Source organism: Camelus dromedarius, chromosome 29 (genome assembly GCF_036321535.1).
Source record: "Camelus dromedarius isolate mCamDro1 chromosome 29, mCamDro1.pat, whole genome shotgun sequence".
Lineage (NCBI taxonomy): Eukaryota > Metazoa > Chordata > Mammalia > Artiodactyla > Camelidae > Camelus > Camelus dromedarius.
The window spans coordinates 7,124,674-7,152,147 of record NC_087464.1 but is presented as its reverse complement, the minus strand read 5'-3'; the positions used below and the strand labels follow the sequence as shown (position 1 = coordinate 7,152,147).

At 35.7% G+C, this 27,474-nt stretch overlaps 2 protein-coding genes across 4 annotated transcripts in view; one reads left to right on the top strand and one right to left on the bottom strand.

Moving 5' to 3' along the window:
- TTC23 (tetratricopeptide repeat domain 23) overlaps positions 1-7,529 on the bottom strand; it is an 83,649-nt gene extending 76,120 nt beyond the window's left edge. The window contains exon 1 of one of the 3 annotated variants that reach the window (XM_064480535.1): positions 7,279-7,529. Coding sequence is in view for 1 of the 3 variants with exons in the window: in XM_010985325.3 (XP_010983627.3) it covers positions 5,702-5,738 (37 nt within the window). In the remaining 2 variants the exon portion in view is untranslated. Of the gene's footprint in view, positions 1-5,664; positions 6,149-7,278 lie in introns of those variants that run through there. The other 2 variants (XM_010985326.3, XM_010985325.3) reach the window with 2 other exon arrangements.
- Positions 7,530-7,750: 221 nt separating this feature from the next.
- Positions 7,751-27,474, top strand: part of LRRC28 (leucine rich repeat containing 28) — a 103,078-nt gene continuing 83,354 nt past the window's right edge. The window contains exons 1-5 of the mRNA XM_031440488.2: positions 7,751-7,865; positions 11,432-11,664; positions 18,476-18,516; positions 23,069-23,106; positions 23,690-23,827. Of these exons, the coding sequence (XP_031296348.1) occupies positions 11,497-11,664; positions 18,476-18,516; positions 23,069-23,106; positions 23,690-23,827 (385 nt within the window). The 5' untranslated portion in view covers positions 7,751-7,865; positions 11,432-11,496. The remainder of the gene's footprint in view (positions 7,866-11,431; positions 11,665-18,475; positions 18,517-23,068; positions 23,107-23,689; positions 23,828-27,474) is intronic.

The window sequence follows — 27,474 nt, the reverse complement described above, 5'->3', positions numbered from 1 at the left end:
ATCAGTCTGATACACCACATTAATAAAAGAAAGGATAAAAATCACACAATCATCTCAACAGACATAGAAAAAAGCATGTGAAAATTCAATATCCATTCATGGTAAAAACTCTCATCAAGGTTGTTACAGCAAAGGGGAGGGTGTAGCTCAAGTGGAAGAGCGCATGCTTAGCATGCAGGAAGTCCTGGGTTCAATCCCCAGTACCTCCTCTAAAGATAAATAACCTCCCCCCACCACCGGAAAAAAAAAAAAAGGCTGTTATGGGGGAACATGATCTCAACAAAATAAAGGTCATATATATGACAAACTCATAGCTAACATTGTACTCACTGGTGAAGAGCTAAAAGCCTTTCCTCTAAAATCAGGAACAAGACAAAGATGCCCACTCATACCTCTTCTACTTAACATAGTATTGGAAGTCCTAGGCACAGTAGTCAGAGAGGAAAAAGAAATAAAAGGCCTCTAACTTGGAAGGGAAGAAGTAAAACTGTCACTATTTGCAGATGATATGATACTATATACAGAAAACTCTAAAGTCTCCACCAAAAAACTTTTAGAACTAATAAAGGAATTCAGCAGAGTTGCAGATACATAATTAATAAATGAAATATGTTGCTTTACTATATGCTAATAATGAAATATCAGAAGGAGAAAGCAAAAAAAAAAAAAAATCCCATTTACAGTCACATCAAAAAGAACAAAATACCTAGGAATAAACTTAACCAAAGAGGTGAAAAATTTAAATCCTGAAAACTATAAAACATTGATGAAAGAATTTAAATATGATACAATGAAATGGAAAGATATCTTGTGCTCCTGGATTCCAAGGATTAATATTGTTAAAATGTCCATACTACCCAAACCAATCTCCATATTTAATGTAATCCCTAACAAAATAGCCATGAAATTTTTCACAGAACTAGAACAAATAAACTTAAACTTCACATGGAACCACAAAATACCCTGAACTGTCAAAGCAATCTTGAGAAAAAAGAAGAATGAAGGTGGAGGTATCACACTTCAGACTACTACAAAACTACAGTAATCAAAATAGCACGGCACTGGCACAAAAACAGAGACATAGATTAACAGAATAAAATAGGGAGCCCAGAAATAAACCCACACTCTTATGGTCAATTAATCTACAACAAAGGAGACAAGAATATACAGTGGAGAAAAGACAGTCTCTTCAATAAGTGGTACTGGGAAAACTGGACAGTTACATGTAAACAAATGAGATTAGAACATTTCCTCACACCATATACAAAACTAAACTTATAATGGATTGAAGACCTAAATATAAGACCAGAAACCATAAAACTCCTAAAAGAGAACATAGGCAGAACACTCTTTGACATAAATCATAGCAATATTTTTTGGATCTGTCTCCCCAGGTAAAAGAAATAAAAATAAAAATAAAAATAAAAATAAATAAATGGGGCCTGATTAAACTTAAAAGCTTTTGTACAGCAAAGAAAACCACTGACAAAATGAAAACAACCTACTGAATGGGAGAAAATATTTGCAAATTATATGATCAATAACTGGTTAATACCCAAAATATATAATTAGCTCATACTCAGTATCAAAAAACCCCAAACAACTGAACTAAGAAATAGGCAGAAGACCTGAATAGATATTTTTCCAAAGAAGATACCAGATGGCCAACAGACACAAGAAAAGATGCTCAACATTGGTAATTATCAGAGAAATGCAAATCAAATCCACAATGAGATATTACCTCACATGTCAGAATGGCTATCATCAAAAAAGACCACAAATAATAAATGTTGGCAAGGATGCAGAGAAAAAGGAACCCTTGCACAATGTTGGTGAGAATATAAATTTGTGCAGCAATTATGAAGAATGGTATGGAGATCCTCTAATTAAAACACTAAAAATATAACTACCATATGATCTAGCAATCCCACTCTTACATATTGAAAGAAAATAAAGCAAAAGATATATGCACCTGTTGTTCATAGCAGCAATACTTACAATAGCCAAGATTTAGAAGCAACCATCAGCAGATGAACAGATGAAGAATATGTGGTATATATACATAGTGGAGTATTACTCGGCCATAAAAAATAATGAAATTCTGCCATTTGCAACAACATGGATGGACCTAGAGGGTACTATGCTTAGTGTAATAAGTCAGACAGAGAAAGACAAATACTGTATGTCATCACTTACACGTGGAATCTAAAAATTAAAAGAATCAAATGACTATAACAAAACGGAAACAGACTCACAGATATGGAAAACAAACTAGTGGTTACCAGTGGAGAGGGGGAAGTGGGGAGGGGTGAGATAGGGGTAGGAAATTAAGAGATACAAACTACTATGTATAAAATAAGCACAGAGAAATATAGCCATTACTTTATAATAACTTTAAGTGTAGAACAATTTATCAAAATATTGAATCATTATGTTGTATGCCTGAAATTAATAATATTCTAAATCAACTGTACTTCAAAAAAGAGGAATGAAGTACTAACACACACTATAACATGGATAAACCTGAAAAACATTATGCTAAGTGAAAGCCAGATGCAAAATACCATACATTGTATGTTTCCACTTATATTAAATGTCCAGAAAAGGCAAATCTACAGAGACAGAAAATTTATTATTGATTTCCCAGGCTGAGAGTGCTTATAAATGGCACATGGTATCCTTTTACAGTGATGGACATTTTCTAAAATTGGAATGTGGTGACAGTTATACAACTCTGTACACTTTCTTAAAAAATCAATGAGTTGTATGCTTAAAATGAGTGAATTTTATAGCATATAAATTATACCTCTCTAAAGCTGTCGAAAAATAGCTATGAAACCACAATGCAGTTTGATATGTAATTCTGGCTTTTATACATCTTATAACTACAGGACTTTTATAAGATAAGACAGCTCTGATTCCCAAGAACAATGTGGCAGAGGCCCCCAAAATTTTGAAAACCAATCTTAAGTTAATATTCTGGCCCTACAAATAGATAGGTCACATGTCATTAGTGTCCGGCACTAATAGGCCTCAATAAATGTTACTGGTTGAACAACTAAACCATCTTCATAGTGTGATTTCCCCCCAAATATCTCATCTACCTGATATATGAAACTCAGTTGATTAGGGCATTTTTTTTTAAATTAAAAAAACTTAAATGAAATGCCAATATCCCCAGGAGAAAAGCAGTTAACAGATGAGATAGTTGGGATCAGATAGGCTATGATGAGGTAAAAAACTAACTCTTAGATGCTTTACGCCCACCTGGTTTAGGAGTAGGGGCTGGAGATGGGGGTGGGGAGTGAGAATGTCTGATTCACAGTCTTTCAGAGACTCAGGTGGACCAAGGTTTAACTGTACATCAACAGGAGTCACAGTTGACTAACAGAGACTGAACAACTGTGGATGGACTTTTCACTAACACCGCCCATGGGTGACACCCCTCACGTCCGCTAACATTTCATCTGCTCCCTAACTGCAAAATTAGCTGGGTATCCAGGGCAGTAAATGGAATATCTGGTGAGCGCTGCAGGCTGCCATGTTTGTCATCAGGGGCCCTGGTCTCTGGATTCTTTTCCACAGCTAGAGATAGCCTCCTTCTCCATCTATCTGATTAAAAATCACTTAACAAGAATTTAGGATAGATGACCTTCAGATTCTTTGAAGCAAGTTTTGAAGCAGGGCAAACAAACACTCTGCTTGTATCCCTGAAACACTTGCTTTTTTGGGAAGAGATGGTTCTTGATTCAGCTCTGTTTGCCCAATACTGAGGATAGTACCTGATACATGGTAGCAGATCACTGAGTGTATGGAATTGAGTTTTGTTTGAGATAAACAAGTCAGATGAAAGCCTATAGTCTCAGAAAGAATATCTCTCGTCTCCACATGCTGTTCTTTCATTTTTTAAAATTTTTCGGGGGGAGGTAATTAGGTTGATTTATATTTATATTTTTTAAAATGGAGGTACTGAGGATTGAACCCAGGACCTCACATGTGCTAAGCATGTGCTCAACCACTGAGCTATACCCTTTCCCCCCATGGTGTTCTTCAGTCACAGCTTTTTTGTTGTTGTTGTTGAAATTTCTTCAGTTCAGTTAAATACAACTAAGAAACACACTTAAATTCTGAGGGAAAAGAAGCAAGAACCGATGCAATGTAAACAACAATCACTTTTACTATTTTATTGCACTATTGTCACATCTAATAAAATTTATATCTGTAGTGCTGCACAAAAAAAATAAGCTCAATGCTTTAGAAGAATAGAAAGAAATGCATCAAGATTTATGCTATTCAACCATGTGAAGGTATTTGGATAAAATGTCTTAAGAGGCTGCTACCAACATGCACTCCATTACTTACAGTATTTAGACCCTTAGCTTCCAGTCTTTTCCTTGGAGTTATCTTAAGTTGCAATGTCAGCTTTATCCTTTTCAAATATTACTTTTAAAACCTAGGAACAAACTCCATAATTCTGGGAATTCTGACTCTTCTCTAACTTTTCATGCTTTTTTTTTTTTTAAACCAAGGTCACCAAATGAACCTTTGCTATGTGAGAGCTAATTATTCTTTAGTCGCACATATTTGCTAACAACTCACCCACTACCCTGGGATGCGGTTTCCTTATTTTCCACCTGCAGAAATTCTGCCCATTGCTCAAGCCCAGAATGGATCTTAACCTTATGAAACTCTCCTTGAATGTTCCTGCCATGCTGATCTGAGTATCTGAAGCACCTATGGTCTATTAACAGTCATCTATTCACCAAAAACCATCCAGAGGTTTTCATTTAAATCTTTTGAGTCTCATTCTTCTAGCTAGAGTATGAACTTCTTCAGAGACTGTTTTATTTTTTTATATCCCCATATATGGATCAACAGAGAATCCTCAAGAAATATTTATTGCATACCTACTCTTAGGCCTTGTAGAGGTACAGACGTGCCATTAAGTATTATATTTATTAGTTGAATTAACATTTGAAGAATCTTTAAGATGCTATATTTTGGAATTACATATTGGACTTTGATCCTTAATCAATGTTGCTATTTCAAATATAAGTTTTAAAATACATTATTCTCATTTGTCAGTATTTTCCTAAACTTATATTTTAGTTTTAGTGAAAATATCATTTTTGAAAATATAAATGCTGGAATTCATTTTTTGAGAATTTATCCTTACATTCATTACTTACTGATTGTTTCATATACCAATATTATGTTGCCCTTGGTCATTAGCAGATCTGTCCCTGGATCTCCAAATTTATAGATACACACAAAACATGGGGCTAAAGGTGATAATAATTTTCCATTATATCTTTTAATAGATGGCTTGTCAATTATGCTAGGTATGATAATACACATAAAAAATCCTTTTCACTTGATAATTACAATAACATAGTAAGTGTTCCTTTAAAACCATATTAAAGCAACAACAAACCACAGCTTCTTGGAGTATAAAATAATCTATAATTAATCTTGTAAGTGTGCTCTCTTTACCATTCAAAAATCCACTGCTAATCTGGGAATAATGTTCTTCCTAAAGAGAAAAACACCCTCTGAAAATCTCTCTTTCTGCCACTCTTATGTTATGCTTGAATTTTGTCTGCTTTTCCTTTGACACTTACTCCTTTAAAACTAGCAAAAAAATCAGAAAAGTCTAACTCTCACATCTCTCACTGTGTCGTAAAATCTTTTTGTCAGTTACCCTGCGTGCTTGAGAGGTGGTCCGTTTCTTTTTCCATCGAATTACACAGTTGTCTCCGCAGCCTGATTTGCCAGTTTGGTCCACGCTGTATCGGTTTGGTGATTCTTTGTACCGACTGATGACCATGAAAAAGTCGAAAGCGGAGCAGTTCCAGACTAAATTGGATCAGCCTTTTCCCGTAAAGCAACCTGGTACCTCACAGAATTCCAGGGAGAAAGAATGATAGAGCATGCACCAATAAGGAGTGGAGAAGAGGATTTTGTCGAAGTTTGCAACCCAATCCTTGGGAGCCAGAGGTGGGAATTTTAAAATGGGGTTGTCCTTTCCTTGGAATTTTCTTAAAGTGGTATCGCTGACTGTTGATGTTAAAGTTTGCCAAAGATTGCCAATCGCTAATTTAAACCAGAGGACTTTCCCCCTTTGCTCCGAGTGAGGAAAAATCTGAAAGTGATGCTAGACAAATTGAGAGAAGAGTGGTCGTAAGATAATACACTAATACAAAGAATCACATGGCTACTTTTGTGTCAATTTTAGAAGGCAGAAGTTATTTTAAGATGATTTATTTTTCATGATCAAATATCGGACGTTAAATTAATACATTAAAGTATTTCCTTTTTTAAGAAATGAAAACTAAGAGGCTAACGTTGATTACTTTTTAAGAAATTGTCCTGTCTATAGTTAATTCTTTTTTTGTGTGACTATTCAACATTAGGAGCGAATCGTATTGTTTGGGTTGATCTATAATACCGTAGTGATTTTTGTTTTTACACAAACTGTAGGTTTCCTCGTTTTAAGTCTAGCAAAAAAGTTCTGAGTACCACAAAATTTTAAGTATTTAGAAACCTGTATAAAAGGTCTTAGAAGTACATGACATATATCATGCCATATACTTCAGTAACTTCTGAAGACCAGGTTTACTGGATAATTGGTAAGTATTCTATTACAATTCATACCTTGTTTTGGGGTATTATTTTTATTTAATGTAACTCTGCTTTCTAGGTTATTTATCTCTAACAGTAATTAAATAACCAACATAGATCTATAAAGGTTGCGTGACAATGAACCCCTGGATTAATCAACATCAAGTTTTTCAAAGAGCAATAAACATTAGTTTCACGAGGAATTTTTTTTAAACTTCACTTCAGAAGAAAAGTTGTCACATTAACAAAGCATTATATATGTATTATGTATTATTTATGCTGTTCCCTAGCAATACTTGGCTTTTTTTTTTAACATAAAGATGTTTTTCTTTGATGACTCTTTCTGCTGACGTAGGAATTTTGGTCTTGAAGAAAGGTTTATTGACGGCTTACTCAGTCATGCCAGGAACTGACAGAATATTTAATTTATTAAGTTGTTATTGTCCTTTTAACGCTCGTTTCTCACAGCAGACCTTCCCGAATGTCAAGAACAGACGAGGGTACCGCCTTACATTTGGACCTAACCTGCCAGCGCACAGCGACCGCTTTTACATCGTGCTTAATAACTAACCTACCAGATAACTAACCTTGGCATACTATATAAACCCACCGGACCTCAGTTTTTCATCCGTCAAACGAGTATAATAGTAGTAGTACCTGTGTCATAGGATTTCTGTGAGGATTAAGCGAGATAATCTATGCACAGCTCTTAGAACGCTGCATGGTACACAGTAAGTGACTGGGTGCTATTGTTGTAACTCCTCAGCGTATGCACTGAATGAGCGGACGAGTGCATCGGCGAACATATGAATGAAAGAACAGATCAATTACTGGAGGTCTCTGAGGCTGGAGCCTGCTAAATTTCCGCCTCAAAACTCTTAAGCAAAAAGCCACTCTGGACAACAAACTCCGAAGTCGGAGCCGGAAGCAAGAGCTGAGCATAAGGCGGGGCCAGTCGCGGCGAAGCCTCATTCTCGGCCAATAGGCACGTCGCTTGGAAAACGAGCATCTCATCCGACCTATCGTATAACCGCGAGAACAGAGGCACATTATCGCGAGGTTCGATCTTCCTCTCCTCGGCTTCGTCCTCCCCCAACTCCCTCAAGTGAGGGTTCCGCCCCGCTCCGCCCCGCGTCGCCCGCGCCCCTCCCCGTCCCCCGCCCGGCGCCCCGCCCCATTCGCCGAGCCTCGGCTTGCCGTCCAGCGCCCCTGCACTCGGGAGCGCTGGCTCTGCCGGCGCCGAGGTGAGTGTGGCACTTCGCCTCGTCGGGTGGCTCACTTAGCAGGGCGCTCTGGCCCGGGCCCGGGCCCGGGCCCCAGACCGGATCTGGCAAAAGCGTCCGGCCTGCGGCGAGTGGACCCCGGCCCGAGCGGGCCCGTCCGGGCCTCGGGTCGCCACAGCGGCAGGGACCACCTCGCCCTCCTCGCCCTCCTCGCCCTCCGTGGCCGGAGAATCCCAATACGGGGGTCTGTGAAATCCTTGCCATTGGGCTCGCTGCTTCCAGACTCTAACGACCTTAGTGTTTGGTTAACTCGGGCTGTGTTTTGCCTAAGACTGCTGCCAACCTTTTTAGTACTGAGAAAATAATCTTTACAAACGCTTTTAATGTACAGTTTTTAATTCCCTAATCGCCAATATTAGGAAACTGGAGTGGGTATTCTACTGAATTAAGTACGGAAGTCAACCTAAGGGACTCCTTTCCTTTAAAACACATCTGCTTAAAAATGTGTGGAATTTTCTTAAGATGGAAAGGTTTATTTGCTTTAAATAATAATAAAGTGGGTTGGTGTTTACCTGTGAGAAAACTATTGTGGAGGTGCAGTTGTATACAGCTAATATTAAGTGTCCTATTTGCTCTTAACTACAGTTAAGAGGCAGTGAAGGGAATATATGTAAGAAGATGATCCTGGTAAAGGCTGTGTGTTGCTTAAGAATGCATATTAGAAAACCATTGCCATTATTTATTATTGGCAGCTTTTAGTTTTCATTTGTGTAGGTTTTATCTCCCGAACTGCCTTCCTAGCAAGATGCATTTTAACAGGGTGTAATGACGTTTTAAAGGCAGCCAGTCCCACACATCAGGATTCAGCGGGATTAGAAGGAAACTTACCAGGTTACACTGTATTTTCTTATTGGATCTTCCATCAGTGAGTGTGGGTTTTGCTTTGTAGTCTTAGATTTATATAAGCTTTGCCTACCACTTAATAGGAAATTGACGTTCAAGAAAGGCCACATTGTAGAGCAGTGTACAGGCTTTGGAGCCAGTCCACCTGGGTTGGAATTCTGGCAAGTTATCCCCCGAGAAACTCAGCTTCCTCATCTATAAAATGGACTAAATAATGTCTGTTGCAATGCAGAGTTTTAAGGATTAGAAATCTTTGTGGCACATAGCAAGCACTCAGCATATAGTATCTACAAGTCAACCTTAGATCAGAGAATAAAAAAAAATACCTTACAATATTACTGACATGCCCTACTTTCACCCTTTCATCAGCTATTTGAGGGCCTGCTTTGTGCTAGATACTGATCTAGAGACAGGTATACAACAGTGAAGAAAACAGCAAAGCTCTCTGCCCTCAGGAGCTTACAGTGCAGTCTCTTGGCCAGATTGACAATAAACACATACACCAATAAATATGTAGATTACAAATTGAGAGAGTCCTACGAAGAAAGAGTAAGAGATAATACTTTAGTTTGGGACAAGGAAGAGATTTTTTCCATTGAAACCTGAAGAGTGTTGGGACAGTGCTTTTAAGGCTAAGACAAGAGCAGCAAGGGGTGTGAAGATTTTGGTACTTTCAAGCATTCGAAAAGTCCAGGAGTTTGATGAGAAGCCAGAGATGGTGCTGCCAGGCTGGAGAGGTGGATGGGACCAGAGCCTTCAAGACTTGTAGGTCTGCTTTTCTAAATAAAGTTTTGAGGGGTTTATTTGGAATGCATGTGACTAGGGAGCCAGTTTACCTGAGAAAGAGGGGGAGACATAATTGGATTCACTTTTTATAAAGATTCCCCGCTAAGTGATTAATGTATTGCAAAGTGACTAGAATGACACAGGGAGAGCAGTAATACAGATGGCCAGGCAGGAGATGACAGTGGCTTTCGTCTTGGCAGATGGAGAGATATGGATAGATTTGAGGTATATTTTGGAGACGGCAACCATAGTCCTTGTGATAGATTGTTAGAGGGGTGGATGAATGACTGGATGGAATAATTCATGACTTCCGGCTTTCTGGGTGGCTGGAAAGGGTGCGGAAGATTTGAATTGGTAATGAAAATCAAAAGCTCTCTTTTGAATGTGTGAAGTTTGAGATACTTGTGAGACATCTAAACTGCTTCCAGTTTACCACTTAAGTGAATAATCAAATTACCCAGAAAGCCTCCCTTTCCACATAGCATCATCAATATTTCTAGTCTAGTTCACCTTGCTTTACAGAGAGAGAATTAAGTTGTGGAAAGATTGAATATCTTGTTCAGAGCCACATAATAATGTCTCATAAAAATAGGTAAGTAGGTAGAATAAATATGGGGAGGTATTGGACTCATGATGCATTGGAATATTATTGAATATTCCATACTCTCTGCCCTTTTGTATAAAATGGCAGGTGCTTTCTTATTAGGAATTAGAGTTTGGAAATAACAGAAAATAACCAAAAAGTTACAAAACTGGTTATTGAAAGCTTATGTTGCTACATTTTGCACTAACTTGGTGTTAATTGCCAGGGAAAATAGTTTTTCTTAAGAAAAACAGTTTTCTTTGAAAGGTACGTTCCTTTGGAGAGTTTGAGAAAGGGTGCCCAGGAAAAACAGAGTAGACTCTTTAAACAAAGCTCAACTTCTTTTTAGTGTTTCAGCATTTCCTTAGTATCCTGTGGGACCTTGTGAGACTGTATGTAAAGACTTCAGGCTTTGAAATCCACTGGGCACCCTTCCCCAGCCCAAGAAAAAAATCCTTGTTCCCTTTTGAGCTGTTTGACCTTGGACAAATTATGGAAGCTCAGGGTTTGTTTCTTCTTACAGCAAGTGATTGTGAAGTTAGTTTCTGCTCTGTGCCTAGTGGATAAGATGACCAGCGTCATTTCTCTTCATATCCTTGTCAATTCAGAGCTAGAAGGGAAGTTAATCTGTTCTGGGTTCTGGCCCTTCTGTCTCCATTTTGTATGTTAGGCAACTAAGGCCAAGGGAGATTGTAGTAGAAAAGAACAGGATTCTAATTTCCTGGTATAGTATTTCTCTGAAAGAATAAAGTAAAACTGTATGTTCCCAGGCCTGTTTCATTGCTACTTCTGATCATCTGCAGAGCTAAGGAGAAAGAAAGAAAATATTAGAATATAGGACAATATTTAGAAAGTAAGAAGTGAAGGAAATGAAGTTGTAAGTGATCTAGTTATATTTTATGTGTATTTAAATATTTTTGAAATATCTTAAGCGAAAGACAAGATGAAGTAGTTCAAGAAGGAAATGGGTTTATTGTGTCTGATTTTTAAGCTCTTCCTTTGGTTGCATGTTATGAAACTGGTCTCTTCTCTTAGATAGGAATTCATATCTCAAGTTCAAGAACTGTTTTTTCAAATAGGACTATTCCTGCTAAGTAGTAAATATTGCTTAAATAGCGAGAGTATTTTTATTAAATAATTACTCATTTTAATCTCCTCAATATGTGTGAAAATATAGTTGTTATGAGAGAAAAATACAGAAATTGATGTATAACTCTCTCTTTCGAATGTCTGCAGATAGCTGTATATGCTAACTGGTTTCTTTGGCAGCATTTGTTAGCAATATTATAATTTTAAGTTCTTTTGTTTTGTTTAGAAATTAATCAAGTGGATTTTAAGAAGATGTAGTGCCGCAGCTTGCCTGATGGGATATTTTCAGTCATGGCATCCGAACTTTGTAAGACGATCTCTGTGGCAAGGCTGGAAAAGCACAAGAATTTGTTCTTAAATTATAGGAATCTGCAGCATTTCCCATTGGAGTTACTGAAAGATGAGGGACTACAGTACTTGGAGAGACTCTATATGAAAAGGAACTCCCTTACAACCTTGGTACAGTATTATATTGCATTTTTTTAAAAAGCCATTTATAATGTGATCCTGACCAAGATACATTTTACATATGCTAAGGTATTCAGATCAAGATATATATTACCTCTTGTTGTGTGTAAACAGGTAATAAAAATACACATAAAGGGCATTCTCATTAGGTGAGAATTCACTACCCAAGTTCCTGCAGTTATGAGCTTGCAGGAGTTGTGTAGGAAAGCAAAATACTCAGTAGTGTGCCACTTACAAAATTTGTTCCCATTCAGAAACCTCTCTTCACTTAGCCTGTGCATCTGTCTGGGCCTGTGCTTTCTTTGTATGTTGGATTCCTAGATGGTTTATGGATGTTAACAATACCCAGTAAACCAGTTAAAAAGTAAAGAAGAGAAAGACCAATAAGGATGATTTAGAGGTATTTAAAAAGAGGATGATTTAAAGATTAAAATATTAAGACAGGCATTAGGATGCTTGATGTAGCTTTTGAGTGTTTTGAAAAAAACCCCAAACCAAAAACCAGAAAACCTTCTTTATAATTGTACTTTGAAAATCAAATGACTTTGAATTGAGCTGTCATCCAATTTGTTGGAAAAGTTTTTGCCAAAAAAAGCCAACATTTGATTCACTTTTTAATATTCTAAGAATAAGCACATAGTTACCATTGTAACCTAAATTTTATTACATATAGATTAAAAAAACAAATATTTTTCAAGAGACTGTCCCTATAAAACTTTTTATTCCCACTATTTACTGTGAAATTTGGTCTCTGTTTTAAATGGATTTGCTTTATGTGGCCTTTTTTGGTTATCACTTAGTTTCATTTGAGTCTTACACTGAATTCTAGTTTTTACTCATTTAGATGATTTATAATATCTTGTTTCTTTGTGAATGGACCCATTCTTCTCTCCCTTCTCTATAATGGACTTGCTAAATATCTGAATATATACCTTTCTGGCTTCATTTTATATATGGAGTATTTTCCTGGAAAATTTTATTTAATCTGTGTAAAATACCTGCAATCGGTAGAAGGCATTATAAAATTTGTTTATCTTTGCTGTGTCTGAAAGTAAGCGGAAGTATATCTTTCATTTTTACTATTGGCATATTGGTATATATGTTATTTTGCAAGCCTAGTTAGATTTTTAAATTAGATTTTTCACTTTTCAAACTTTAATAGTCTGTATACAGTTATATTAATCTTTTTGCAAAATCATCATTGCATGAGGTGAAACCGTATTTATCTAGTGTTTTCCCCACCTTTGGAGAAGAAGTGGTGTAAGAAATAATTTATCTAGGACTATTGCCCAGGTTTTCTCGTGCTTGTTTTTGACATACAAAGAAAAAGCTGTGAATGAATTACTTCTTAACTATCAGTCATAGTCCACTGTGTAGACTTTGCTCAGAGAAATTGACCTTTGCTTTTAAAAGTTACAATAAACTTTTGGTTTTGTGGCAGTTTCTCAGCTGCAGTTTTCTCTTTATGAAAATATTTAAGTATCTACTACACAATTTTAACTGCTATAATGGTATACTTTTTAAGTTCATAGTTTGCCATCTTTTTCACTGAAGATTAAATTGTTGCATATGTTTATAATGATAGGTGTATGTATTTTATTTTAATGCTTTCTTTTAGCTGGAACATTTGATGCATGTGTATCAAGGAGCTTTATAAACTGTAAAATGCCATACAGATATTGGGATGGTGGGAATGGTAGCAGTCATCCCATTCTCTGACTATACCGAGTATAAGACAGCTTACTTTTAATGAGTATATTCAGGGAATGGCTTACTGCACAGGTTTTGAAAGCAGATGAAATAGTACTTGCCCTAGAGTGCTGTAAACCAGTGACTTCAGGCTTTTAAATGTTGCTGGTGTTACTGATAAAGTACATTTCCTATAGCAATATAGAGATTTAGTATGTGAAGTTTGTATTTTAAGAAACTGCAATACTGTCCAAAGGGAAAAAATACATTATTGGAAGCATATAGTACCTCAAACTCAAACATATTATAGGTTAATTGACCTTTTTTTTTTTTTTTTCCGAAAAGAAGCTTGGGAACCTGCCAACCATTTCCATTTCCACATTGTTTAATTATTTCTTATTAACATTGTTTTATTTGTTTAAATGCCCTCTCTTAACATTCCTCTTCTTTCTTTCCTGCCCCTCATCATATGAAGCCTCTTGGCGAGAAGAGAAGTCACTAATGCCTGACCTCTGTCCTTCCTTTTTCCTTTCAAGTTGCTTGGTGTTGCACGGTGGTTTGTATTTGTAGGATGATTGTATGTCAGATGCTCAGAACTTGGGGAAAGCCCGTATCAAAACTAAAGCAGAGGGAAAAACCTTTTTTAAATACTAATAGGAATAAACTTTTCATATTTTACATACAAAAGTGATATAAAATTTTACAATGATATATACGTGTAAAAATGATACATACAAGAATGATGCCCTTATATCAAACAACATAGAAGAATATATGGAAAATAGGAGTCTCATTTCTGTTTATTCTGTTCTGTACTTTGGAATAACAGTGTCAGCAGTTTGGTTGTGTCCTTTTTCATTCCTTTGCTGTATTTATGTAATTATATACTGTATATTTTTTCCCTTTTTAAACAACAGAAGAGAATCATCCTGTACATATTTCTCTGCATATTTCTCTCTTCACTCTCATTGTACAAGGGTTCCAATTTCTCCACATCCTGGTCAACACTTGTTACTTTACATTTTGCAAAAACTATGGCCATCCTGGTGGTTTTGAAGTGGTATCTCATTATGCTTTTGATTTACATTTCCCTAATGCTAGTGAAGTTGAGTGTCTTTGTTGAAATATCCTTTTATGCATAAAAAATTTTAATTTTGAAGGAGTCTAATTTACCATTTTTTTTCTATTGTTGCTCCTGCTTTTGGTTTCATATCTATGAATCCATTGCCAAATCTATGATCATGAAGATTTACCCATATGTTTTCTTCTATGAATTTTATGGTTTTAGCTCTTAGGTATAAGTCATTGATCCATTTTTAGTTAATTTTTAGTTAACTTTTGTATATGGTGTGAGGTAGAGGTCTGACTTCATTCTGCTTTTTATAATTGCTATAAGAACTCTGCATTTAATTTGTGACTTCTTTGAAATGTGTTGTTAGAGGTAGGATGCAGCAGGGTTTGCTGAACCCTGCATCCTAGTGGTTTGTAACAGTACAATGATTTCTAGCTCACACTGCACTACTCTGTTAGATCTCTTGGGGACTTCAGTTCATAGTATCTTTACTCAGGGATAAAGACTGACAAAGGTCACTGCAGACCTCTTGTGCTCAGTTTCTCTAAGGCCTCCACTTTGACATATTTCCACTGGCCAAAGCAAGTTGCATAGCTATGTCCAGCTTGAAGAGAGAAATGTAATCCTACCAGGTGCCCAGAGGAGAAGGAAAGAAAGTAAGTGGTGCAGAGTGACTACAAGAGAACACAATTGAACATTTGTTTGCAAAGTATTTGAAATATTTCTTTCAAGATACATAATTCTAAAATATCCCCATTTAAGGGAATTGAAAGTTTCTGTAAAAGGATACAGGAGACCATGATTGATTCAAGATTTGAGGCAAGTTTTATACTAACTGTGCTTGCTTAAGTTTACTTTTACATTATTTGTAAAGAAAAATTGTTTAAGTGATAGTGTGAAATTTAATGAAGAGAATTTTGGCTTAATTCATAAAACAATTTTCAAGTAGTTTACTAGGAAGTATTCATACTCAAGGAGTTTAGGTACAGGTTGTTTACTAAAATTTTTGTAAGTCAAAGTTGTGAAAAAGAAGGAAATAAAAAGAGCAGTTTTGCAAGGCATTTTAATATTATTGCTTTCATCTATCAGGATTTTAAAATTTAAAAACATTTGAAAACTTAGTGGACTAAATTCTGTGGATCAAGATAAACTAGTTTGTGTGGCATCTGTAATCCCGCATTAGGGCTTAGTTACGCACAGAATAACAAAAATGTTGGTGTTAACATATCGTTGTCCAGTCTTGTACTCACTTCACATAAACTATGGAAGTAAAAAAATTAAAATGTATGAAGTTTCTCTTACATTATTTAGTTACATTGCTAAAATATGATGCCGGAAAGCAGAGCGTGATACTATAGAACACCAGTAGGTGTCAGCCACAGCCTGTGCAGCAAGCTGATGATTTGCCAGGCTTTGGGGGCAGGTGCCAACAAGCGTGTGTTTTTTAAAAAAAACCCAGTGTTGAAATGAACTGCAATCTTCTCAAGGTTGGTGTGCTTATTTTTAAATTAAAACACAGTGTACTTACTCATTAATAAGGAAGTATTGGCACACTATTGGCAGCCGAAACATTATTTAGTGCTTAATAGTGTGTATAGCTAAATAGCTCAAAAGAGCTAACTAGTTTGTCATGGAAAAATTATAATACTTTCTGAGAGAGCCAAGTGGGCATCTGGAAAGAGTGACCATGGGACCTTTAGCTGGCCAGATATATTGATACTGTAACAGATAAAACTAAAGAGAGTCTAAAATCATTTCTTTTCTGGACAAGTCTTTCCTTTTTTAGAAGAAAAGCTATTAAGCCTCTTACCTCTCCTCCCCCCACCCCACCAGAGTGCTTTAGTTTGCCTGGGATGCTTTGTAAGTATGCCCGTAAGTGGGAGTGTTTATTCCTCTTACTCAGGAAGATACTGCTACTAAAAGAAACATTTTGGGGATTTGGACAGATACAAGAGCAATATTTGAGGAAAGACTTGTCATGAAGGACCTCATTGCAGATACTGATGTGAAAACATGGAGGAAAAGGAATCACAGCTTTCAGCATTTGAAAACTAAAAATGGTTTTATCAAAAGTGGCATCTCAATAAATGCTTCAGTGACTTTATAACAATATTCATATTCAATGCTAGTTGGTTATTATAAAAGGGCAAGGATATTATATATGTCAGTAGCTTTGGATACTGTTGCTAAGTATTTAAATACATCAATATGCCAATAAAATTTCATTTCCTTGTTTGAAATAAACCAGTGGATTTCCATTGTGTTCAAGATTTTTTAAAAAAGTTTTTCCTTAGCATATTATATAAGCCCTCAGTGATCTGTTCCTTGCTACTCTCTGCAAAATCATGTACTTTCATATCCTATGGCTCAGGAATACCAAACTAATGGCATTTTTCTTATTCAGCGTTTAGAACCCCAATTGCATGTAATTGATTACTCAATTATGTAGCAATTTATCCTGTGCATTGTATATTACATTTTAAAACTTAATTTTTTTTTAATTATAGAGGACATAACATGCTCATTGTTAAAAATTCAAATGATACAACTGTTGATGGCAAATCACAACATTAGTCCTTTTCTTAATGATAATCGCTGTTTCTAAGTTTCTGTGTAAAAAATTACTTACTACAAACCCAAAACTTTATACTCCCCCAAACTTTTTTCTACTTACACAATTGTTTTTATAACGGATTTTTGAAACTACAACATTTCATCATGAGTACTGTTGGGGAGTTAGAGCAGAACAGATTCTATTTGCAGTTTCCCAAGCATCCCTGTTTCTCTTTTGCGTTTTCACATGTTGCTTCTTGTGCCTAGAAAGCTAACCAGGGATGTCCTCCTCCCCGCTCCATGGCAACCTCTGCTAGTTTATATTTGTCTTTCAGGACTCAAGTCAAACCTAACTTCTTTTAAAAAGCCATTCTTGATTCTTTGTAACTGATACCTAGCCTACTCTGCAGTATGTTTTTAATGTAGAATAAAAAAAAAATTACTCCTGATTCAGTGTGCTTCTTCAGTTTTAACAACTCCTGTCTTTGTGTTTGTATAAATTTGAACCCTGTGTGTGTGTGTGTGTGTGTGCATATGTCTGTGTGAGCTATGCAGGCTGGCTTTCAGTTATTAACAGGCTTTTCCTCCTACCCAGTGCCTCCAGCAGAAAGCAGTCTGCTTTCAATCTGTGAATGGAATTTTTCTAGGATTCTTCTCATGGAATAGCCAAGTCTTTCAGGGCTGTGACTCTGCAAGGGACTTAGATCCGTAAGGGAGCTTCCTCTCCTCCCAATAGCCAGTTTCCTGTCCCTGCCGCACTGCGCCCCTCCTGTGAACTTGGAACCTGGGCCTGATGTGACACCCACCCCCTTAGACCACCTGAGCTCCAGCCTAATCTGTTTGTCCTGAGCTAGGTGAGGTCTTGGTTTTTGGCCCCTCAGGTTTTCCACTACTTTCTTCTGAGGAGCACAGTTTGGGATTTTGGTGAGGTAGGGGGTAGGTATTAGTTTCCTAGGGCTGCTGTAATAAATTACATGGGCTAGGTGGCCTTAAGACAACAGAAGTTTATTCTCTCACAGTTCTGAAGGCAAGATGCTCAAAATCAGCGTGTTGGCAGGGCTGGTTCCTTCTCGTGGCTCTGAAGAAGAAGCTGTCCCTTTCCCTGAGCTTCTGTGGGTTGCCAGTGGTATTTTTTGGCTCTGCAATTGCATGACTCCAATCTCTGGCTCTGGCATCACACGGTGTTATTCCCTCTGTCTGTTAGAAACAGTTTCATTTCTTCTGTCACCGTGGAATATGAGGTCTGGTTTCTCCAAGGGACATAGATTTTAAGTGTTCAAATATATAAATTTAAATTGTAGTATGGTCTGTGTAAACATTAACCCAGACCTACTGACATAGTATTTTCACATTTTCTCACATAGTATTTTCGTATTTTCCCAAACTTTACACCCTTCAAAAAGGTAGTTTTTTTTTGTGTTTAAGCTATTTAGAAATGTTTATACATTTTTCAAAAATAAAATTTAATTCTGAGTTTTTAATTTTCAGCCAGAAAACCTTGCTCAGAAGCTCCCAAACCTTGTGGAACTGTGAGTCTGTTTATTCATTTTTTTTAAACAAGAATGAGATAATTTTAAGTTATTTGAAATAATAGGAAATATAATTTTAATGTGTTAATTATTTTTTATTATCATGATCATGCTGTTCATGTAGGCAGACCTATGGCCACAGGGTGGGAAGACAGTTGCTTGAGGTCAGTTGAAGTTGTTTATAGAAGTACATTGTTGGATGGGTAGAGTGTGGCCTGAGGGTAGCAGCCAGAGCTGCTTCAAAAGTGCCTTCTGCGCGGGGAGTTCATAGTTTTAAGCATGTGGCTTAAGGTTGTTCAAAAGGGCTGCTGAGATGAGTGCCACTGGACTTTGGCTCTTTGCTGAATAAAGATTTGAAAGGGGACTGGATGCAGAAGGGGAGTGCCGTCCTCCTACTATCATCTTGCACAGTCACTCCAGTACCCTCTTTTGATAACATTAGGCCTAACATTAGAACAGTTGGCAAAGGAGAAGTTTTCATAGGGTCCATTTCCAGTATGGCATAGCTGGTAGGTTTGGAGCTGAGAGACAAAATTGATAACTGGCAAAATGCACTATTACAATTTTGCATTTAAATTGTTAATTTAAAGGCTAGAAAATGTCTTTTATATTAGTTCCTCTATTATTCTCTCAGATTTCCCTGAATAAAGTCTTTATTTCTCGTTTTTTAAAGATTAAGCTTTTTACTTGAGATAATGGTAGATTCACATGTAATTGTAAGGAATAATACAGAAGCATCCCTGTGTACTCTTCGAGAGTCCATCAGTGTTCATGTCTTGCTTAACTATAGTATAAGATCACCACCAGGAAATTGATGTTGCTACAATCCATTGATCTTACTCAGTTTTCATCATAGTCTACCCTTTTATAATCACACTCCCCCTTTTACAATCACAGTCCCCTTGTCTCCCAAATCCTGGCAACTACTACTCTGTTCTCCATCTCTGTAATTTTGTTGTTTTAACTTGTGTTATATAAATCATATAGTATGTAACCTTTCAGGACTGGCTTTTTCTTCATTCAGCATAAATCCCTTGAAATCTATTTAAGTTGTTGCATGTACCAATAGTTCCTTTTTGTTGCTGAGTTATATTTCATGATATGGATGTAATAGAGTTTGTTTGTCCATTCAACCGTTGAAGGACATATTGGTTATTTCCAATTTTTAGCTATTATGAATAAAGCTGCTATGAACATTCGTGTACATGGTTTTGTTGGGTTTTTGTGTATGTGAATAAGTTTTCATTTTTCTGAGATAAATGCCTAAGAGTGCAATTGCTGAGTCATATGGTAATTGCATGTTTCATTTTTTAAATTGAGATATAACTTACCTACCATAAAATTCACCCTTTTAAAGTGTATGATTCAATGATTTTGAAATATTCATAAGGTGGAACAACCATTACTGCTGTCTAATCCAGAACATTTTCATCACTCCAAAAGAAACCCATTAGCAGTCATTCCCCCTTCCCCAATCCCTAGTAACTCCCTGGTGACCAACAATCTACTTTCTATTTCTATGAATGTACCTATTCTGGACATTTGATATAAATGGAATCCTACAATATGTGAACATTTATGCCTGGCTGCTTTAACACAGCATGTGACATCTATGTTGTAGAATGTTTCCAAATTCACTCCTTTTTATGACTGAATAATACTCCACCGTGTATATACACCACATTTTGTTTATCCATTCTTCAGTCGATGGACATTTGGGTTATTTCCACATTTTGGCTATGCTGAATAATGCAACTGCTAATGTTTATGTAGGAGTTTGTGTATGAACATATGTTCTCAGTTCTCTGGAGTTTATACCCAGGAATGGAATATTGCAGTGGTAACCCTATGTTTAACCTTTTGATGAACTGCCACCCTGTTTTCCACAGAGGCTGCACCACTTTACAATTCCACCAACAATGTGGGAGGATTCAGATTTCTCCACATTGTCATCAGCACTTGTTGTTTTCTGTCCTTTCGGTTATAGCTATCCTAGTAGATGTGAATTGGTATCTTGTGTAGTTTTCTTTTGTATTTTTTTAATGACTAATGATGTCTTTTCATTTGCTTATTGGTCATTTGTTTATATTCTTTGGAGAAATGTCTGTTCAAATCTGTTGTCCATTTTAAAATTATTTGTCTTTTATTGTTTAGTTCTAAGAGTGTTTTCTATATTTGGGGTAATAGACCCTTATCATATAGGTGATTTGCAGATAGTTTCCCCCATTCTGTGATTTATCTTTCACTTTCTTGATAATTTTTTCTTTGGTTGCTTGTGTTTCATTATCATATCTGAGAAACTGTTTCTAATCCAATGTCATGAAGATTTACCCGTTTTCTTATTTGAGTTGTATAGTTTTACCTCTTACATTTAGGTCTTTGATCCATTCTGAGTTAATTTTTGCATAGGATGTGATACAGAGGAAATGACATGGGCACATTACTATTAAGTAAATTCTATATTTCATTTTGATGATAAACTGCCAAACTATTTTCCAAAGTGAATGTACTACCTTGTGTTCCCACCAGCAATGAATGAGAATTCCTGCATTCTTTGAGTAGAAGTACAACGTGATGAAAACCGGTTACACTGAACACCAACATTGTAACTACTCTGATATTATAAAAATTAAGTAAAGAGAAGTGGCTTAAAATTGCTGAGCCTTTGATTACAAATGACTCTTGATAACAGTAATGATTATAACAATAACAGTGGCATTCACGGAGCTCTGAATGTTCAAAGGGCTTTACACTTACTGATTCACTTAATCCTCACAACATCCCTGTGTTGTTGGTGCTGTTATCCTCCACTTCTGTAGAATAAGAAAGTGAGAAGTTTAGTCATTTTCCCTGAGTCACATGGCTGTTAAAGTACAGGCGGCCTGGCTCCAGAGCACGCTTTCTGATATGCTCTAGCAGTGATGATTCTCCATCGGCCGCGTGTCAGAATAACTTGAGTTGATGTTTCACTTGGTGTGGGATGGCTGTGGACACCTACATTTTGAAGACAACTGGTGATTCTAACGTTTAGTCAGGATTGAGAACATTGTATACTACTGTCTATTACTGCTTCTTTACTATAGTGTAGATACATTTAATGTGTTGAAATATACCTTTTGATTTTAATGATAATTTTAATGAGTACTTTAGTTTGTATTTTGACTTGGACATTTTAAGGTCCTTTTTTATGGGTAGAATTTGAGTTGAGGCAATTATTTTGTGGATTACTGAAAAATCAGTTATCTTTATTTTGGTATCTAGACACTGCCTTTTGTTTAACAGGTGCAAATGTGTGCATATGTCTATGTCTATGTGTGTATACTTATTTATGTGTGTGTGTGTGTGTGTGTGTATATATATATATATATATATATATATATATATATATATATATATATTTGTGTATAGTGTTTGACATAAAGAATTTGGTAAAGTAGGCATTCCTTCCTAAAAGTAATGTTTAAAGAATATTGATTTTAAAATATGGAACCATTTCATGTACACAAAGCAAGGAATAAAATATATCATAGAATGGTATGATTATTTCAATTTCATCAGGCCCAGCGTTAATACCTACACCAAATTGATTTAATCCAGCATAGGAAAATCTTAAATTTATTAACTTTGTACCTTTCTTATTCTATGTCATTGTTATTTTAACACTTGACATTAGGCTTAGAAATATAGAAGGACAAATTCTATTTAAAAAGTACTATATTGATTATAAGATATAGTAAATAAGACAATAGGTTTGAAAATAGTTTATCAAAATCTAGTTCTTTGGTCTCAAAATAAATGATACAAATTTAATTTTTAAACTTTTTACTATATGATTTTCATTGGTCGCAATTTTACTCTGAAAGAGTTGCTGCTGATTGCATGACGTCTCCACCAGAGAGTGCTAAAGACGCTTCAGTGGAAAAAGTGTTATTTACTTAGGCTTGCCTGGACTTGTCAGCCGGGTAGACTTCCCCTTCCCCCAACCCCGAAAGAATTTGTTTTTTTATTTACAGAATTCCTTTTGCTGTGAAATAAATTCTGTTCCTTGACAGTTGAGTATTTCTACAAATTCTATAAATGATGAGTATTTAATCTCTCCATTCTTGGTTCTCCATGCTGGCTTGAAATATCTTCGATTTGATTATTTTTTAAAGTTATCCTTTAGAAACGAAAAGTTGCACTTTCCTTTACACAATATTTATTTTTTGGAAAACCCAAAATAACTAAAAATTAACTAGAGAAACTAGTAATTTGTTTTACAAGGTTGAAAAAATATCTAATAATTTATTTACTGTACATGCTTTTATTTTAAAATGGCAACTAAATCCGCAAATAGTTTTAGTATTTGCAATTCCATCACACAGTATTATTCTCAAAGTATTATTAATTATCTGTGATGACCATATATTTTGTGTTATGCATTAAGAGTAGGGTATGAAAGAAATTCTGGTCCCCGTATATTTGATCAATCACTAAGTAAGCATTTTACAAAGTGATTATGTAGCAGAAGTATTGAATGAAAATAGCTATTTTTTCCCTTCTTTTCCTCTAGGTATCTTCACTCAAATAACATAGTTGTTGTTCCAGAAGGTAAGTGTACTTCCAGTTTTTAGTTAGGAGTTGCTATAGTTTAATAATAGTAGGACAAATTGTCTCTTTAAACCTTTTTTTGTTTGGTGTATTAGCGAATTTTAATTATAAAGCATCTTTATTAGTTTCAAAGCTTTTTCCCCTCTAATTAGTAAATTCAGTTAACAATTACGATTAAATAATAAGTCTAAAATGGTTATAATACTTACCTGATAAATTATTATCAGATAAATTGTCATTAGGTAAATAATGATAACAACTTAAGTTTCATAAGTAACGTTAAGCATTTTGGTTAGATAAAAAAGACCTTGTGTATCATTTCATGAATTATTTATTCAAGCAAATTTTTTTACATTGTTTTAACATTTTTATTTGTGCTCTTTTAGAGTTGCTATATATTATATCGAAGTAGAAGTGTTATCACTTTACAAAATTTAGTTTGGTATATGTTTTTACTATTGTGTGAGCACTTAATAGGGATATTAAGTATTAAAATATTTAAACTTTGAATACTTAAATTAAAGATTTGTCTTAACACTTGCATCGAATTAATTTTGCCTTCATCCTTCTTTTCTCTTTGAAGCCATTGGGTCCCTTGTAAAACTGCAGTGTTTGGATCTTAGTGACAATGCCTTAGAAATTGTTTGCCCAGAAATCGGTCGTCTGAGAGCTTTACGTCATCTTCGATTAGCTAATAACCAACTGCAATTCCTACCTCCAGGTAATCAAAGTCTGTAGCACACAAGTTTCTAGTCTACTGCAAATCTGCTTTTATTAATATTTTCACTTTGTGTCTAGGCAGTGGGCTTTGGATACATTTCTAAGTTTTTGTCTATTTGTTTGAAGATGACACTAAGGAATGTGGATAAAACGTGACTAAGAAGAGTCTTTTCCCTGATGCAAACATAAGAAGGTGGCATTTATGTTTTTGAGCTACAATTACTGCAGTTGTGCTTTGCAGTCAGTGCCCCTTCAAATCACTGCTCTGGTGAAATATTTGTACAAAAATCTACTTCTGTTCTGAATTTCACATAAGAAAATTTATATGAACTTTGCATGATGTAATCATTTTAGTATCCAAAAAGCAGATACATACAGTGTTTTCTCTCATTCTTTAGTAAGGTAACTGATGTACATTAACTTTGATTTAATGTGAAATCATACTAGAATTTAGTAGCAGAATTTAAGTTTGAGTCCTAGAATTGTCAGTTTTGCCTACTGATGATCCTATTAGATTATAATGTACCTATAGACAGTACCAAAACCCTGCATTCTCCTGAGCTGGCATCAAACCCTTTGACTTTCTTACCAGGGTTATTCAGAGATGTTCCTTTGTGACCCACACATTTGCAGATTACAGATTCCACTGCCCTGTGTCATTTCCCATATTAAAAAAAAAAGTGGAGAATGATTTTTAAAAAGCACAACAACTTGTGCTTCACGTATTCCATAAAAGTTACTCTGCATTCAAAAATGAGCAGGAAAAAATGTCACTCACATTGGTTGGGTTATTTCTACCTAGTAACTCAGGAAAACCAACTAGTCTTTCAGTGTATCTAAGTGAAATATGTGACTCAACCAAAATTACAAATTACTACCTGTCCTAGAACTTCAGAGTCACATGAAAATGTTAAAAAACTATTCATGTTAAATCCATGAATGAATTTATGCTTTAAAAAATACTTTCTCCAAAGTTTTTCAAGTACAGAAATTTCTAAATGAAGCATAGTAGCTGGTTAATTTTTAGACTTTATGTGCTAACTTTAACATATAGGTTCAATATTATTTACAAAAATGGTACTAGTATAGCAGTTGGCTCAGCTTAAAAATATTTTTCAGTCTCATATAATAAGTGTATTACTTTTTCTGACTATTCTTAATACAAAAATTTTCAATATGGCTAGGAACATGATCTTTCTTTTAAATTTTATTGCATGTAATCAGGCTCAATGGTATTTTATCATCCTAGCTTTCATCAAGTTTATATATTTACATACTCAGGAAATTAGATTCTCTTTCAGAGATTGTCTAAAAATGTATCAGCAAACATAATACTTTACAGTTCCATAGTATTTGCATATATGAAACTTATACACGAGATATTGTAGAATCAAAATGCTTGGCTATAATACTGTATTCATAAGCCCCTTTATCTATACAGTTAAAAAACATATGAGTAATACAACTTTCTATTAAAACATTGTTCTTTGTGTTCTGTTATTCTGTCTTTGCCTGTAATGTAAGAATATTTTGTGGTAAAATGTGGCCATTTCCTTCCATTAAATACTCTCGAATGTTTAAGGGATGTACTACTAATGTCATTGACTGCTTCCGAATAACCAGTGAAGGGCACAGGTTTCCTGACTACTTTCATATAATTTTTAATTTATTTATCACCTGTTTCATAATAGATTTGAGGCATTTACATCCGATTTTATTCCCCTAGCTTGTTTCTGTTGTCTGTGTTTGGTTTTACTTGTTTTGAGTAAAATTACATACAGTAATAGTGATTATATATTTTAAGTAGAAACTTTTGATTAAGCTGAGTATTGATTTTTTTTCTAGGCCATCATGAGTAGCAATGAATAGATCTTATTAATTTTTTGATTTACTTTATATCTCTCTTTTTGAGGTTATTTCAAGTGTTATGATTTGAATGGGAGAGGGCTAGCTACACATCCCCCAAATGTTTGACTGTGTTTGGGGACATACTATGGAAAAATATTCTAACTGTAGTAAAAAATGTGAAGGACTGTCATTTTGTCTCCATTTGATGACTGTGGACACCAGCTGATATCTGACTGTTAGCATCTTCTAAGTAGTCGATGCTATCAGTATAGACTTCTTACACGTTATATTCCTGTGAAAGATGTAACATTTTATGTGCATTAAAAACCTTTGAATGTAATTTCACATTCAATATTTAAAATTTGAAAATTTAAGAGCAATATTTGAAAATTTTGAAGCACTTAAAATACCTAGATGGATAATAGAGAGTTTAAAAATTAGGATCTAAGAATGGATTTCAGGGGTTTCCTGAACACCCTCAAATTGTACCAACAGTCTGTTGTTTGTGAGTATGTACATATGGCTGTGAAGAAGGTCCAGTGTTTTTGTCCATTTCTTAAACAGATCCATGACTCATGGTTGATTCTCTTGGGTTGTTTGTCAATACCCATTGTTTGGGAATGTCCCTTCCCTCATTCTGTTGGGTTGCGGAGTACTGCCATCTTCCTACCTTGTGACATTGCTTTTTCTTTCTCTCTCCATTGATTGGTCCAAGTGTTGGTACCTGACCCAAGCAGGACCAGTCCTCTTCCTGGGAATTTTGAAGGAGGCTGGTAGGGGAGAAGGAGAGAGAGCAGAGGAGGCCGAAACACAAAATCAGGCTCTCTTTCTCTCGAGGCTTCTGCACAGTACTATGTAATCTTGTGAGGTCTGGTAGTAACCATATGGACTGGGAAACAAAGAGAAAAAGGTGAAGCAGATACATAGAAAGAAGATGGAAGCAGAGACTTTCTAAGTTTTCTGTCATTTCCCAATCACTGATTCTGTTCCGAAGGCCCTTAGACTCTGCTTAAGCCAGCTCTAGTTGGCTTCTACGAACTGTCACTGAAAGATATCCATGTAACATAGCTGCTCCAAAGGCTTAAAACAGCTGTCTAGGGTACAGGATTAATTTATATTGAATCTCCTATCTATTTAACTGTTACTCTTTGAAATTGCAAAAGCTCTTATTAATAGTAAGAAGTCTGGGGTAAGCAACAGTGTGATCAGCAGTATGTCTGTGAAGTGGATACATTAAAAGTGGTCTCTTTGTCTTGGGTGTTAGCATTTGTCTATGATGTGCCACAGTGTCAGATTTTTATGTTTATCCTGTGTGGGCTTTTCCTGATTCCCAAATTGGGAAGTTTTCTGCCATTATTTCTTTATATATTTTTCCACTCTGGTTACACACATTAGATCATTTGATAAAGTTTCGCAGATCACTGAGGCTTTGTTCTTTTTTTTTTTTAAATCTTTATTTCCTCCTCATCTGAAGCTTGAATGATATCCATCTGTCTTCTGCTCCAGTAACAGCTTTTGTACTCCTGTGTGCTCTCCAGTATGTTGTTTATTTAGCCGCTCTTTACAACTCTCAGCTTTTTCCTCTTTGGTACCTTGTCCTGCATTTTCCAGCTGTTTCAGCCACCCACACTGTGATCACTGGCTCTTCAGCACTGTGAGACTGCAGGGTTCTGCTTAGGTTCCACTTCCCTGTGCTGTGGCCCAGAAAGCTTTGTCCAACTCGGGATACAATGGGTGTTTCCCTTATTTCAGTGATAAAAGTTCTTTGTTTCCTGTCCATTGCTTGAAAACAGTTGCCTC